We start from the raw sequence: 17,132 nt of genomic DNA, 5'->3' as shown, positions 1-17,132 counted from the left end.
ATTCAGAAGAGTCAAGGTCGTGGGCACGAGAGCAAGTGATGTCGTTGCGCACGTAGGCGCAACATCCAGCTTTGGATTGAAATTTAGGATAGAGATAGTAGGAGGGAACAGAGTAGAGATTGCTGTCAGTAGTCTCAGAAACCTGTGTTTCGGTGAGGTTTAGAGGAGGAGAGATAGTGTTCCACAGAATGGAAATTAGGTATAAGACCGCGAATGTTGCAGAAATCGATAAGGAGGTTCAAGGAGTTATCAGGACACCTCTCAAGTCGACAGCCAGAAGGGGAGTCCTCCCAGGCGGGGACTCCGAGGCAGTGTTATTGTGCGCCATTTTTAATTTTTAATTTTGGGAAAAGGTGTGTATGTTGTGTGAATGTAGTGTGGTGAAGAAAGAGAGAGGATCTGTCTTTAGGGAGCATGCTGAACTACTCTCTGGTGTTGATGAGACAAAGATTATTATAGTGGCGCCATCTTGCATTAGCTCATGCTGCCCTCCCGGAGCTCATCTTTAATCCTAGAATGTAGAGTCCGGGTTGATAGGTGGTCTTCTGGACAGCATGTGGGTAGTTTTAAGCCACTCGGCGGCGGCTGAAAAATCCCAGCTTGGTGGCACCGGGGGGGAATTGAACTCGCGTCGTCCTGAACGCGGCGCCGTCACGCTATCCATTCAGCCACCGCCTACCCCATGGTACCATCAGATGATAGGTCAATGAGCTCCTCTAATAATTTTGACTGTGAGGCTTCTGGAAGCTTCATCTCACTATTCTCAATGAATGGGTTTTCTATCCACTGGTAAGAAGTAGCCTGCTCCTCAGTTAGCTCAGAGAAATAGCTGTTGAATTTTTCCAGCAACTTTGACAGGTGCAATGTTACCTGTGCTCTGACTACACTGAAATGAATGCATGCATATTTTCAAACATATCAGTGATTCCTGACGAGGTACGAACACGCCACAACTTGAGCTTTCTTTTGAAAGCCTCAACTTTTTGGTACTGAGAAATGTTGTTTGTGTTTGCACCTTGCATTGCTTTGTTCAGCTCACTTACTTCGCTGAATATGTCTGCCAGGTAGCTGAGCTGAAGAAGCCACTTATCATCATTAAAGAAATCTGCAAGCTCAGGCTTCTTCTCTGAGAGGAATGTACACAGCTCCTCCCTCAGGCTGAATAAGCATGTGAGCATCCGCCAGCGGGACAACCATCTCACCTCTGTATGCATAAGTAGAGATATATAGTCTGCACCTACTTCCTCACAGAGTGCAGCAAACAGTCTGGAATTTGTGACTCTTGCTTTAACGAAGTTTACAATTTCTACAGCAGCGTTCATAACTGCGAAGCCCAGTCTCCAAGTCCTTTGCAGCCAGCATAAAATTTTTTTCTCTGTGCAAAAAACAGTGAGTTGCAATGGCACGAGGAATAACTTCTAATATTCTGGTCACGACTCCTTTATGTCTGCCAGTCATGGCTGCGGCACCATCATTACATATTCCGATGCAATTAGTCCAACTGATTCCATTATCCTTCATAAAGTTATCCAGAGTTTGAAACACGTCCATTCCTGAAGTTGTTGTTCTCATCTTTTGCAAAACAAAAATTCTTCACACTCTGAGACACGCAACTAGCCAGGGAAAAACGAGAAAAAAACTGGACATTTCGATAAAGACACATTGTATAATCATGAATTAAAAAAAAATAAAAAAAAACTAAAAAAAAACTGAGCCATGACAGGATTAACTGTAATATGTTGAATTCCCCGTTCTGCGGACCCCTTGATAGGTTTCTGCGGCCCCCTAGAGCTCCGCGGACCCCTGGTTGAGAAACACTATATAGACTGAAAACATACAAGCTTAAACTTGTGCTAATCATTATAAATTTGATCATTAAACAAGAGGGATGAAGAGAAAAATCTAAGATGTATGTAAATGGCATAAAAGTACTAAAATGAAGAAAAAAATAATTACCAAGTAAATTGGGTTAGTGTTACACTACACATTCACCCATCCTCTTGCCTTGACCCTAACACTGGCAGACCATTACATCGTCACCGACACTAAATAATTTTCCATAACCTATCATAGGTCTAAGATTAATGGTCCTTGTTTAAAGAAAATATTCCCAGTTTTTTTCTCAACTTTAAAGTTCCAGCCAAAGCTGAATGAAGTACCTGAAAAAAACTAACCAAAAAAAATATCTGAAGGAAAAAAAAAGGATAAACTGAACACATGAAATCCTTGTAAATTTAATGGCCACTATATGGTCTTAAACCTCTTGACAGGGTATGGACCCCTTTTGAGTTTCCAGTGATGATGTAGCAGACACAGCCAAAGCAAGGCTCTTGGGCGACAGTGGATTATATGACGGAGTCCACTCCCCTGATCAACAGCACTTTCTTGTTTCTTGGGGCTCAGATCTCAATTTTTTTTTTATTTATTTTTATTTTTATTTTCTTACGTCTTGGCCTATTGCGCCGGTAGGCTTCTTCCCGGTGGATCCTGATGGTTGGTCCAAGGCTTCTTCCCGGTGGGTCTTGATGGTCGGCCCAGCCCGTTCTGGCGCAGGCGTGTGTTTATAGTGGCGCCATCTAGCATTAGCTCATGCCCTCCGGAGCTCATCTTTAATCCGAGAAACTAGACACCGGGTTGATACGTCGTCTTCTGGACAGCATGTGGGTAGTTTACAGACACTCTGCGGCGGCTGAAACTTCCCAGCTTGGTTGCACCGGTCTGGAATTGAACTCGCGTCCTCCTGAACGCAGGGCCGTCTTGCTATCTGTTCAGCCACCGCCTGCCCTAATGTTGCTTATAAGAGACATGCTATCCTATGTTTTTTAGCTACTACCACCGCTGCAGTCACTCTCTTCATCTTGTGTGTTGAAGAGCTTCTGTTTGTACCAGTTGGGTAGGATGTCTTCCAGGTTGGGGTCGCAGTAGTGGCGGATGTCACGGCGTGGCGGAGCAGACTTCTCAAAGCAATGAACCACGTCAGGTTCTGCAACCACCCTTCTTTTGACAAAATTGAGGAACTTGTCCAAGACATTGATGCATACGGATGGTTGCCACTTCCCCTGGGGAGGGACAAAGAGTCAGTATCCTACTGAGGATTGTTCTTGAATGTTAATATTTGAACAGTCATCTACGGTAAGTTTTTTTTACCAGTTTTCACAAATGACAAACTCAAGCAGTACCTCATTTAAATGCCAATCCTGGATCACATAGGCACTTCACTACTAATATATAGATATCCTGAGTCAGCTGCTCTGGCCTGGTCCTACTCCATCTTTTTTAAAACAAAAAAAGAATAAAAAATATTTTTAACAGTACAGGAAAACATTGTATCCTCACCTCAGCCAACCCAGGCATGTCGTCTGTCTGTAGCATCTGCAGTGTGTGCACCACTCCATCACGGTTCCTTTTGCCTACCAGAAGCCTTGGGACACCTGTTAACTTGTTTTCAGTCCACCAATTGTTCAGGAAATACCTGTAACAAAAGCAGGCTACAGTAAAACCTTTCAAACTCAGATTTTAATTTAACTCTGCAAGGCAAAGAAATTTTCATTAAAAAATTCAGTTTCGTATGCCAACAAATAAATAAAACAAATATAAAAATATTTTCTGTATCAGCATTTTGCAGAATTGTAACCACAAATAGGAGTCTCTGATTTATCTCGGCTTGCTTTCGAGTTTTAGCCACATCTCGTGGTCTACAGTTGGCATGGTGTGCCCGCACTAACTTCGTTTAAACGTCCCTGCGTTCAAAAGACACGTTAGACACGCAACGTTGTGCAACTGGAGCAACAGTTTGCGCCATCATGGCGTCTGACACCAAACCGTCCGAGTTCTGGCGCGGTGGGGGAGGGGGGCACCAATGTTTGTAAACAAAATAGCCTTCACAGATACATGAATGTGGCCATTGTCACCTCTTCTGCATCTTCTTGCCTTCTGCGAATGTTCTGTTCAACTACGATTGCTGCTTCTGCCTATTATAGGCGATCCGTTCCTGTGAAGCTATTAACTCTTATAGGGCCTATGAGAGCTGCTGGGAGAAGATTGTAAGGAAGCTGTTGTGTGGTACGCCATTTTTGTTGTTCACAGCTGATCCATTGTCCTGTTGGACTCATCCCCCTCCTCCTTTCTTGCGGGATGTAGTGGGCCTAAAGCCCCGTTCACACTGTGCCGACTCTGGGCCACGACAACCCAGCGACTTTTCCATTTGACAAGTTGGTTCCCGCGCTCCAAGAAGGGGGTGAAGGTTTTACTGGGGTCTTGGTGTCTTGCCGACTGTCTGGGACATTCGGCCAACTAGTTACCAGCATGTCGTGCTAACCCTCACGACTTCCCGTCACGACGTCGGCGCAACATTCGGCAACAGTCTCAAGACCTCTTTCAAGACATGTCCGACCCTTTCACATCAACACCCAAGACCTCGTGTACCCTAGAGTCGTGGGTAGTCGTGGCCCAGAGTCGGCACAGTGTGAACGGGGCTTAAAGGTCCATTGGATGCAGGGCACGTATCCACGTGACCCGACTCGCACTTCCGTTTCTTCTAAGCATCTCGGAACATTTGTAAGTTGTACCACAACTCGTTTTTTACACTCGTCATGGCGTGCCGTGCTTGTTTGAACATGTACCCGCACCACATACTCTTTCCCCTCTACCTTCCCACTCCTCAGTCTCGCATGTGTTGTGTTGTCTGCTTACACACTCACACCCGACCCAGCTCTGTATCTCTAAGCTTTGAACATCTTTTAGTGTTAAATGATTATATTGTGCTTGTCAGCTGCTATTGTAAAGTTCCGAATTTATTTCACCGCATATCATTGTGTGTGTGGGGGAGGGAGTGATTTGCACAACTCGGAATATTGAATAACTCGGTAGGCAACATTTCCCATCGTGCCGAGTTGTAAAAGTATTACCGTAATGCACAAAACTGATTGACATGCTTACATGTTTTTTTTCTTAATCACATCCTTTTCGGTGAACTATATTATGTCAGCTCAAGGTGTTGTATATGGTTTGAAATTTTATGTGCTAGTCACCATGATACTTATACTTCAGTGTACTATATGGACTGCCATTTATTTGCAATGGATGAATATGAAAGGCCAATGAAATAGTCCAAGTTCAAGCTGGGATCATGGAGGGAGAGGGCAGTGAAGGGGAGGCAGCCCATTGAGTTTATCATCGTGATCATTAGAGGATGAAATGTAAAACTGAGTTAAATAAGAGTTTATTAAGGAATATTGTAATTTGCCAACCTTATCCTATTAGTCTGGAACATATATATGGAATATTCTCAATTGGCAAGGATAGCATTCATTTAAATGAGTTACTTCATGAGAGCATGTGGCGGAAGAACATGGGATGATAAGAGTAAATAAGAGGCGGAAATCAGATTTGGTGTGGATGTCAGAGCAAGAGGTGTAGAATGTGTTGTAAAGTGGGTAAAGAAAAATGCACTGAGAAGGTCTGAGCATGTCTTGAGCATGCAGAATCCTGATTATGTGAAGACGATTTGAGTCAAATAGAATGACAGTGAATGACAGGGAGTCCACCTTTTTGTGGACTGAGGAAAACATGAAGAGGTGCATGGGAAGGGAGGGTGGATGTTCGAGAGATACTTCAATTTGATCTCTGACTGTCCGTGTAGAAAAGTTATATAGTGAGGCATAGTCTATGAGTGAGGTATTGTTATCATGGACAGGAAAATTACAACTTAAGAAATGTATGCTTACTTCATATAATGATGAGGTGAATATGTTGTATCCGACTGTGTTTTCAGTCTCACAAAGCTGTCGAGGTCCTTGAAGTCTTCCTTGTGGCGTGTTGGGTCCACTGCATCCATGTCTGGGGCAAAGAGCAGCGACATCTCGTTCAAGTGCAGCTGCAGCACACACCGGAACTGACAGTCAGTTTCCAGGACATCATCAGGATCCCCTAAGGAGTTATGAAGTAAGTCATTTTGTATGACTGAGGCAGATTAATTATTTCTACTTGTTTTACTTGATCTCATTTTATTAATTAACTTCAGCAGTGGATTTCTACACTTTACTGCAGCTTTTTCAATGTCAGATTACCTTTTTTTACTTGTTATAGTTTTGTACTTTTATCATTTGAAGTTCCTTTATCCCATACTCCGTGCTAGGTAATTCTAATAATTTTTATGATTACACATTCCTTCAGCCCTGTCTTAATGCCAAGTACTATAGGTCAAAGTTTTATGTGACTTCATAAATGATACAAAGCTGTCCATACCTCCTGTCATGTACTGCTCAAACTTTGGACCATAAATCTCCGGGAGGCTGCTGGGTCCTTCCTTGTCCTTGTGTTTCTCCTTCTCTGGAACCTCACTTGTCAAGTATATTGTTCCTTTGAAACTGGCCGTGGGAACAAGAAAAGGCATCAGTGTAATGGAGAACTGTAAATCTGCTTAACTTGTATTTACTTAGATTATATTCCCACCTTACTTGTTTTTGGTACAATAATAACAGTGTAGCATTGATAGCAATGCTTACCATACTTAAATGAACCGTATTTACTCACTATTTGGCTAATATCCTCCACTCAGCATACATGTGCTTTGGGTTTGTATACGGGGCCTGCATTATTTGTTTCAGCATTCTCCTTGAGCACACAAAGTCAGCCGCCAGTCTGTAGACGCATCATGAGTTGCATGCGAGTGACAAAATTACACATTGAACTGTCACTATTTTTTTTCATTGTTTACCAGTTTTCATGCAGATATGTGTCCTCTTACGGTCATAAACAGATTTTTCCAGTTGAAGTTTGCAGTAAAATTCTACTGCTGAGAAGGGTGACCACTAACCTGTCTGATGAATCTTTGGCTTTAACTTTTTCCTGGTTTTTAAGAATCCACTGAAGGAGATGTCTGAAGCCATCAGATGACGTTCCTGTGAAGGTATTGACTCTGTGCCATCCCCGATTGAGGTCCATATCCACCTGTAAAAGTGGAAGCCATATGGCACTGGTGCTTGTTTTACTAATAACCTTTTCCATTTAGCGTAACCCGTTTCTGGGTCATGATCTGTAGAGTCCCTTGATAGATAGAGTCCCGGCAGCCTAAGATTTGGACGCCATTATTGGCCCTGTCTTCGCCGCGAGACCGTGTGCTAGTGTTTGAAAAGCACGGCGAAAACACAGGGCCAATAATGGCGTCCAAATCTAAGGTTGTCGGGACTCTATGAGGGACTCTACAGATCACGACCCAGAAACGGGTTACGCTAAATGGAAGATGCTATAACATGTGTGGTGGAATGATGAGTTTTCGATTTTTTTTATATTTTTTTTTACGAACAATGAGTTTAATGGCAAACAATGACTGCCTTAACTGTAATGCAGTTCATTATAATTACTATTATTAGTCATTATTATAACCATACATGACAAAAACGTGCAAAACTATGACGCATGTATCGCACTGTTAACTTGAGGGCACGCACTATATCTGCACGTGACCATGGTGCTCATCTCATGTCACTGGGCCTGAGCCTGTAGTGGGCAAGAACCCATTTCTCCGGGTGACCACACTACCCTCACCATAGTCAGGCTCAGCTATGACGTCCTTTTGAGTGGGGCTTACACGGGGAGCTGCCTCGCCACAGCGCTGCCCAACCTGCCCTTAATTATCGGATTACTCTAAAAAATATTTGTTCACATTGTAAATAATTTATCGATTCTCTCGACTGTAGAGCCCACGAGAGAAAAAACGTATATAGCTCTCATTGAGGATGGACGTTAGAGGGGAAGTGATATGATGTCCTTGATCACTGTCCACTGACAAAGTAAGAGAGCAACGTTGTCACGTGTTATGGAATTTATATAATTCATTGCCATTATCCTAAAATGCTACACATTCATAGCACTGTATAAACGTATTTAATTTATACTGAATATTTAATGCACAACTTTAAATAGTAAATAGCTGACGTATGAGAGAGATGTGTTGTGGGTGATGCTGTGTGGCGTCCCTGTGGCTCCTCTGTCCCTACAATTCTCATGTGCGTGCGCGGCCAACCCACCAGTCAAGACTCCGCCCACATAAGCACGTAGAATAACTAACAACACACACGCCACAGGTTCCCATGGCAGATTTTTCTGTCAAACAGAAACGATTTCACCATTTCCTAGTGTGTACGAAATTATTTGGTGAGTGATTCTCACAAATCAAACATACCTAATGGAGAGAAGAGCAGTGTTCAAGACGACATGTGTGTGTGTGTGTGTGTGTGTGTGTGTGTGTGTGTGTGTGTGTGCTCTTCTCTCCATTAGGTATGTTTGATTTCTATGAATCACTCACCAAATAATTTCATACACACTAGGAAACATAAAACCAACTCCCTGCCTTTCCTCTGCTGGACTTTAATCACCAGACTGAAATAGCCGCAAAGTACCAATGCAAGGGTCTAGACTGCATGCGTTCGGGAAGGTTATCTGTATTTCGTGTCTAATTACAATTATTCTTTTAGTGACTTTTTTTTTTTTTTTTTACAGCAAAGGAGTCAGTTCAAGTGCATAATAAAAAGGAAAAAAGGAAAAAAAAAGCCCGCTATCACTGCTCCTAAAAAGAGTTAGAGGAGTGGCCGAAAGAAAGGTCAATTTCGGGAGGAGAGGTGTCCTGATACCCTTCTCTTGAAAGAGTTCAGGTCGTAGGCAGGAGGAAATGCAGATGAAGGAAGATTGTTCCAGTTTACCAGCGTGAGGGATGAAAGAGTGAAAATGCTGGTTAACTCGTGCGTAAGGGATTTGGACAGTTAAGGGATGAGCTTGAGTAGAAAGTCGTGTGTGGCGAGGCCGCGGGAGGGGGGAAGGCATGCAGTTAGCAAGTTCAGAGAAGCAGTCAGCGTGAAAATATCGATAGAAGATAGAAAGAGAGGCAACATGGCTGCGGAATTTAAGAGGTAGAAGACTATCAGTAAGAGGAGGAGAGCTGATGAGACGAAGAGCCTTACTCCACTCTGGCCAAGAGAGAGCTGAGTGAAGCCCCCCCACACGTGAGATGAATACTCCATACGAGGGCGGACAAGGCCCCTACTTAATAGTATATGGATAGCAAGTGCGCGGGGGAGAAGAAATGGCGGAGATGATACAGAACCCCCAACCTCGAAGAAGCTGATTTAGTGAGAGAGGATATGTGAAGTTTCGAGTTAAGATATTGAGTTAAGGATAGACCGAGGATGTTTAGTGTTGAAGAAGGTGACGGCTGAGTATCGTCGAAGAATAGGGGATAGGTGTTTGGAAGATTGTGTCGAGTTGATAGGTGGAGAAACTGGTTTTTTGAGACACTGAAGGACACAAAGTTCCTTTTATCCCAATCGGAAATGATAGCAAGGCCTGAGGTTAAGCGTTCTGCAGCCTCCAGTCTGGACTCCGGAGTCATGTAATTCCTATTGAGAAGGTCTTCTATTGAAAGAAGTTGAATAATGCAGAGTGGAGTCGTCAGCGTATGAGTGGATAGAACAGTTTGTTATGGAAAGAAGGTCAATGAAGAATAACAGGAAGAGAGTGGGTGATAGGACAGAGCCCTGTGGAACACCACTGTTGATAGGTTGATAGGATAGAAAACATCATTCTGAAGAATCTTAATAACAGGCATAAAGGAGTCAGATGGGGGATGAGTAGGAGGAATATGCCCAGAATCGTCCAGAGCGGAGTTGTTACAGAAAGTTTGAGCGAAGAGTTCATCCTTAGAGATAGATGAGACGGCAGTGGTGCCGTCAGGGTTAAGGAGAGGAGGGAAAGAAGAAGTGAAGTTGGAGGAGATATTTTTGGCTAGGTGCCAGAAGTCCTATGTAAACTGTAAATTTGCTTTGCGTATTCTTTATGTTACGGTCATCAGCAACATGTCTGTGGCGCTCCCTGCCCTTGAAATATGCACGCCAAACTTGCGGCCTTCCTAATACCACTTCGTCTGATTTGCCGAACACTTGACTACTCAAAAAACTCCCGGAACACCCCTTTACCACTCTTGTGTCTTGCCTTCATAAATTCGCCATCCGGAATGTACTTTTGACTCAATACGGGCATCATGGAGTTGTCGTAGAGAATGTTCTTCTCGCTGTCCACAGAGAACGACCCCAGCACCGTGGGCGGGGGCAGTGGTGGGGCCTCCCCCTCGTACCTCTTGGAGTCCGGCACGATGAAGCAGTCTGGAATGAGTGCTTGATTGAACACTAATGCCGCTCTAGCGTCTCCTCCTCAACAGTTCGGAAAGGATAGTTAAATGGTCCCTGTTCCAGCTAGTGCCATCTCCGTAACCAGCAGTCGGTAGTAGTAATTAGTCAAAGCTGTTGCACTGTGTTTAGAGTAATAGTGATAGATGAAAAAAATTACTTAACAGTAAAATAACACCAAGTAATGGATATGACATATTTCTTTTTCTATTAAATTACTGGGGTGCTTTCTTGTCATATTTCTTTTTCGGTTAGATCAGTGGGGTGTTTTCAGGTTCACTTCTTCCTATAATAATAATTAATGACTGACTTTTACATTCAATAAGTATTAGTTTGATGCAAATATTGATTCTCTCTCTCTCTCTCTCTCTCTCTCTCTCTCTCTCTCTCTCTCTCTCTCTCTCTCTCTCTCTCTCTCTCTGTATGTGTATGTAATGCTCCTTCCCCCAAGTGAAGGAAAGTAGAAAAGGTAGGACAGGCTCCAGTTTTCCTCTCTCGGTAGATTCAATTCCTTACTTTTTTACACTCAAATACATTACTTTGTAAATAGCATTACTTCGCTAACTAGTACCAACACCTGGAAGAAAGCCATGCCCAAGAAAATAACATGAAAACTCATCAAACATTAATCTATGCATCCTCACTAAATGTTATTACCGTCGCTGACGTCACGCTCTGCGGTGCTTCCTCGTCCTCGTCCTCGCCCAAACAGGTCTTCGTCGCTCTGAAAAAACAGTAGAACCATCAACCCCATTTGTCACCCGCATTTTTTTATATTTTATTTTACGTCGCAGAGCGAAATAAAGCACTTTGGAAAGTTACAAGACCACGAGGGTAATAATTATAAGCACTTAACAGTTCAAGTGGACCGGATATTAGAATCCGCATTCGCTACCGGGATATCCTCATCATTGTTTTACATCCGTATCCGCATCCGCAACCATGGATGCGGATAGTATAACAATGCCTTGAATAAACAGACTGCATTTCGGAGAGAGAGAGAGAGAGAGAGAGAGAGAGAGAGAGAGAGAGAGAGAGAGTCGCCCACTCGCCCGTTCCCCGCACCCGAACATTTCTTGATCAAACTTGTTGGCTGGTGGCGAGTCAGACCATGATAAGACGCGGGTAGCGAGCTGTCACTCGCATGAAATAGTTGCATCGCGCTGTCTGCCGGCACTGGGTGTATTTCATGTTGCCTTCAATTCAAAATAATGCAACCTCAAAGAAGTCAAGTGTGGAAGTACTTTGAGGTTATCTCCAATGATTGTGTAAGATGTGCAAGAGTAACTTCTCACGAAAAGGCCGCGGAACAAGCGACATGCGCAGTTCTTTACAAAGCAAGCACCCAGAGGAACATAGAGAGCCTCAAGAAAATATTAATGATAAATCTTGAGTCATTTCTGAGCATCTTAAAATTTCAGTCATTTGTGACTAAAATTCTTGATGGGTCAAAATATCCGCATCCGCAACTATTTGATATAGATATTTGCATCCGAATCAGTAAATACTGAAAAATCGACACTCGTTCCACCTCTACTCAGTAGCCCTTATTCCATTTCAGACGCACTTCTGGTCGGGTGTTATTACACATTGTTTATCATCACAGCAGTGAATATCAGTCACTCAGTCCAATATATATTACATGGAAAACGTTAAAAATCGCAATAGACCTACACAGTGTTTTCCTCTCCACCTGACAGGGATGAAGTATTCGTATTCGGTATTCGTATTCGAATACATTCGAATACCGTATTTGGGTGTATTCATTCTCGAATAATTATTGATAGAAATCAAAGTAGTCTCATTCGTATTCGAGTACAATGGAAAAGTATTCGTATTTTGCGAATAATCTGACGAATACTTAAAAACTTATTATCAGAAATAACAGCCGTTGTTTCTTAATTAACTCTAGCCTCCAGAGCGGACGTGTAATCATCGTGCATAGCACAGGTTCATGAGCTCATTTTGCTGTTACATAACTGTAGAACACAGTGCTATACCCAGTTACGTCAAGAAGGTATTTTTCAATGAAAAGTATTCATGAATGTATTCATGAATACTTTCAAGATGTATTCGTATTTGTATTCGAATTAAAACCTTTTCAGTGTATTCGAATTAGTGTTCGTATTCGTATTCGAATGCACAACTCTTGTATTCACTCCATCCGTGCCACCTGATGCATCTCCGATATTTGTGGTGATGACGAATAATCGGAGGACTAAAATCATTTCTCATGAAATTTCGCTCAAACATTGGTAACTGATTATGTGCAAGTGTTTGGTGTGACTTGTGTAGGGGAGAGCGGTGATGATTCGGCCACTTTTTAGAAAAATATTTTTAGAAAAAAAAGTTTAAGTAGTGTAATTGTGTTGATCTCAAAATGTTCCTTCATCATTTGGCTCTTTAGGCTGCTAATATGACACTCGTAGCTATTTCCAGTTTTCAAGTGTAAGTGATGAAACACAAGTTTCTAAGTCATCCGAACCATCCCCACCCGTGGTGATGGTTCGGCCAGGGAGGTGGGATGGTACAGACACTCATAGTACTCGCCATAATATAAATATAGCTGAAGTTTGATTGGCTAATAAACAAGATTATATCTACTACAAAACATTTGTATAAGGACAAAAGTATTCTTTCAATATTTATAAAGGAAAAAAATAAAAGGAAAACTACAAGAAATATCTCAAATTTTGGTATTAGGTCTTCCTTCTTTTCTCACAAGCATAATATCTGAATATAAATCAACCAAATCAACCTTTTTATAACCGTTGCAACACCTATAATGTTTAAATTGATATAAATTTAATAAAAATCATGAAAATCAACCGTCCGAATCATCACGACTCTATAAAAATCAAATGTGTGGTCACACTCCTGTTCCAGCACGAGAGCTGGGTGATCGTGTTGTACGGCAATACCTTCGCCGTGCATCGCTGCGTCACCGAAATAATTTACATCTCGCAAATTGCCATGTTTTTTAAGTGAGAGCTTACGATACACCCTGCAAATATTACATACCAGATGCAAAAAAACATAAACTCGGACTTGCATCGAAAAGAACAGCTTTGAGGGCGTGGTTGTCCCTTTGTGGGCCAAGGCAACAAAGTTTTGCACATTCACACAAAATCTCGCGGCACTCAGTCCCATACACTTTACAATAAGTGCGATGGCCGGACCATTCCACTGTCCGAATCATCACCGCTCTCCCCTACATATAAGGTGGTGCTGGTGTGCTCGACTTCCTATCAACACACTGCCAATAATCGGGTATTAAAGCAAACCCAGGCGTGACACTGATTTAACCGACCCCTCGTGACAATGGGTGGACGAGGGCGCTGTTGCAAGCGTTTAAAATCTCACCTATTCTTATGCTTCTGCAGGAATCTACGTAACTGCTTGCACAATAAAGCGATCACAAACAGCACCACCTGCGTAATTACTGCTGATGAGGACAGAAAATCTTCACACCTTACCCTTTGACGCCAGTGTTCTTGGTGTTGCCATGAGGGCAAAAAGTCTTCATACTTGTCCCTCTGGCGCCAGTGTTCTTGGTGCTGCCGTGAGGGCAAAAAGTCTTCATACTTGTCCCTCTGGCGCCAGTGTTCTTGGTGCTGCCGTGAGGGCAAAAAGTCTTCATACTTGTCCCTCTGGCGCCAGTGTTCTTGGTGCTGCCGTGAGGGCAAAAAGTCTTCATACTTGTCCCTCTGGCGCCAGTGTTCTTGGTGCTGCCGTGAGGGCAAAAAGTCTTCATAGTTGTCCCTATGGAGCCAGAGTTGTTGGTGCCATGAGGGCAAAAAGTCTTCATACTTGTCCCTCTGGCGCCAGTGTTCTTGGTGCTGCCGTGAGGGCAAAAAGTCTTCATACTTGTCCCTCTGGTGCCAGTGTTCTTGGTGCTGCCGTGAGGGCAAAAAGTCTTCATACTTGTCCCTCTGGCGCCAGTGTTCTTGGTGCTGCCGTGAGGGCAAAAAGTCTTCATACTTGTCCCTCTGGCGCCAGTGTTCTTGGTGCTGCCGTGACTGTGACATGTTCTCGACTCTTGAGACTTGCGGCTGAATAAGTTTGCTGGGTAATGACACACTGTACACTTATTGATATGGACATCTAAAACCCACGAGAAGTACAATCATGCACCTGACCATGCTCTAATACTTATACTGTGACACACCCACCCACCCACCCACCCACACACACACACACACAAGCTTACCTGGTTACAAACTTTTACGCTTGCAAACCTTGTCTATGTTTTAGCGGATCTGATAAACACCAATGCCTTTACAGCTGCTTTGCTAATCATTGCAGTCCTGATTGTTGAATTAGCGACACTTGTGTTCACGTTTACGGTTGTGCTTCGAGAACCAAATAATCATTAACTGGCCACTATGCCCGTGACGCGGTGTTGAGATATCCGAGGCTGGCCGGCTGAGTGTGGCTGAGTGGCCGCTGGCGAGTGGCGAATTGGCGATCGAGACACGTGAGGGACATGTATCGGACGAGGCAGCAACGCGTTGGGGCGGTAGAGAGAGACGGATCACGGGGAACACATGCACACTGCACAGTACAGTACTGTGCAGTGTGCATGTGTTCCCCGTGAAGTACTGTCAGTACTTCAGGGTGTCCACTGAGCACTGACCAGTCTGTGCCGCGTACACAACGGAAATATTTAATGATTTAATCAATGACTCACGTGCAAGGTGAAGACTTGGTGATATCACGACAGCGAGCGGTGTTTTCCTGTTAACATTATTATTATTATTATTATTATTATTATTATTATTATTATTATTATTATTATTATTATTATTATTATTATTATTATTATTATTATTATTATTATTATTATTATTATTATTATTATTATCACTAATGTGATCATCGTAAGGGTGATGGTGTCTGTCATCACAGCCTAAGTCCCACCTCATGTTGAATACAAATTTACCACAATTAGTGTCAAAGTTCGAGTTTGTACAAATAAAAGTTATTGACTTATGAAGTGAGTATGACAGCTCCTGATAAGCTGCATTCGTGGTTCCTATCGCTTTGAGGAGATAAGCACGTGAGATACGTTGCGTCAGCCTTGCGGATCTGGCCAAGAAAAATACTGGGCCATTTTAATTCTTAAACATTTCGTCACCCAGGCACTCACATTTGACAAGACTTGTAGGAATTCTGGGTATTTCCATGGGTACTTCTGTGACCCTAGTGGTAGTTTGACCTGTTTTCGATGCCATGAACCTAAAATAGACCCACCAGAACAAAATTAATCACTTAGGTCTTTGCAAATAGTTGATGTGAGAGGCGGACCCGTCCGATAATACCAACGACTGTGTCTTTGGTCTGGCTTAAGAAATAAATCTCAGCGTGGCTTCTTCAGTAATAGAAAACGTGTTGTATTAAGGCAGACATGGAAATCAATGTTGCAGGGCTGGAAGACTTGTATGTGTAGAGGAGGAGGCTGTAAACCGTGTCCTGCAATCAACGCACTGAAAAGTCTGGTGAAAAAAAAAAAAAAAAAAACATGGACTCGGGAGGAATGAGGGGAGATGTGAGGGGGATGGAAAGGATTGGCGAGAGAGAAAACTTAGAGAATGGAGAGACTTTATTGAGAGGGACCGATGCTTTGAACCTCGTATACTCCCCCCCTCCCCCCCCCCCCTCTCTCTCTCTCTCTCTCTGACGGAAATACAACTTCATGGACCGTCGACTTTGTTTACCGCGTAGATTTAATGACGGAGCGGCAAGTGAGAACCAAAAGGCCTGACTGATCTGCTTTCCCATGCGCTATGATTCTGTGCAACGTAGTGGTGTTAATGCTGACTGGCCCTCTCCTATGACCCCTCCCCACCTCTCTCTCTCTCTCTCTCTCTCTCTCATTTCACAATTCTTTTTGTTCTATTTTTATTGCTTATAGACCTATGAATCCAAGTTTTCAGAGAGAGAGAGAGAGAGAGAGAGAGAGAGAGAGAGAGAGAGAGAGAGAGAGAGAGAGATTTCTGTACCAAGCTTGCAAGATAATTCACCATTCACTTAATTCTCAGCCTGAAAATGTTAAGCGTGTTCCAAATTCCTCAGCGGCATAAGCGAAATGTTTGCTGGGAGCAGGACCATAAATTTGGGCAGCTTCAAATTAATCCCGAAGAAGGAGGGCGGGAAGGGTGCACGGCGGAGGTGGGGTAGGGACGAGAAGAGAGGAAATAGAAATAAATACACATGACGACATTACCCACTCACTCCGCCGCTACAGCCGGTGGTGGGACTACGTGAATTGGCACCCAGACTCGCAAATACGCCCAGACGGAAAATTAGCCGCGGAAAACCACCTCTCTCGCTTCTATGTTGACTTTATTGCAATGCGGATTCAGAGATTAGATTTAGCGTCCGCGTGAGCTCAAGGACGTGGAAATCGGATAAGGTGATTCATTCCTCCCTGAAATCCATTAAAAAAGAGACTGTGGCGTTATTCATGAGAAGACAGCGGTAGGGCCTTTGATATGCTGAGTCTCAGAGGAAGGGAACACGGGGAGAGTCCTGCATGTTGGATTAAACCCTCCACCGTGATGATGATGAAGGGGGCTGTCGCTGCTCTAACGCCAACGCCATACCCCCCCCCCCCTCTCTCTCTCTCTCTCTTGTTGTTGGGCTTCATTAAAAGAAACTTTTATTCAAGAATAAAGATGTAATACTTCCGCTCTACAATAGTTTAGTCAGACCCCACTTGGAATATGCGGTACAGTTTTGGTCTCCCCACCATGCAAAGGACACTGCTAAATTAGAAGGTGTTCAGGGTCGGGCAACAAAAATGATCCCTTCCTTGCGCAACAAATCTTACGAAGAAAGGCTTTCCACCCTTAATATGTTCTCTCTTGAGAAACGTCGCCTCCGAGGAAAACTGATCGAATGTTTTAAAATACTTAATGGTTTCACGAATGTAGACAGATCAACATTGTT

At 43.3% G+C, this 17,132-nt stretch overlaps 2 protein-coding genes across 3 annotated transcripts in view; both read right to left on the bottom strand.

Moving 5' to 3' along the window:
• The window catches only part of LOC126996285 (uncharacterized), a 79,959-nt gene that overhangs the window by 60,658 nt on the left and 2,169 nt on the right, over window positions 1–17,132 (bottom strand). The gene's annotated exons all lie outside the window — the stretch shown is intronic.
• LOC126995945 (uncharacterized) overlaps window positions 2,704–17,132 on the bottom strand; it is a 40,423-nt gene continuing 25,994 nt past the window's right edge. The window contains exon 6 of one of the 2 annotated variants that reach the window (XM_050855865.1): window positions 2,704–3,059. In XM_050855865.1, coding sequence (XP_050711822.1) covers window positions 2,823–3,059 — 237 coding nt within the window. In that variant the 3' untranslated portion in view covers window positions 2,704–2,822. Of the gene's footprint in view, window positions 3,060–3,336; window positions 3,473–17,132 lie in introns of those variants that run through there. The other variant, XR_007750843.1, reaches the window with a different exon arrangement.

Source organism: Eriocheir sinensis, chromosome 9 (genome assembly GCF_024679095.1).
Source record: "Eriocheir sinensis breed Jianghai 21 chromosome 9, ASM2467909v1, whole genome shotgun sequence".
In the NCBI taxonomy this organism is placed as follows: Eukaryota; Metazoa; Arthropoda; class Malacostraca; order Decapoda; family Varunidae; genus Eriocheir; species Eriocheir sinensis.
Note: the sequence above shows the minus strand (reverse complement) of the source record. Positions and strands in the feature narration are given on the sequence as shown.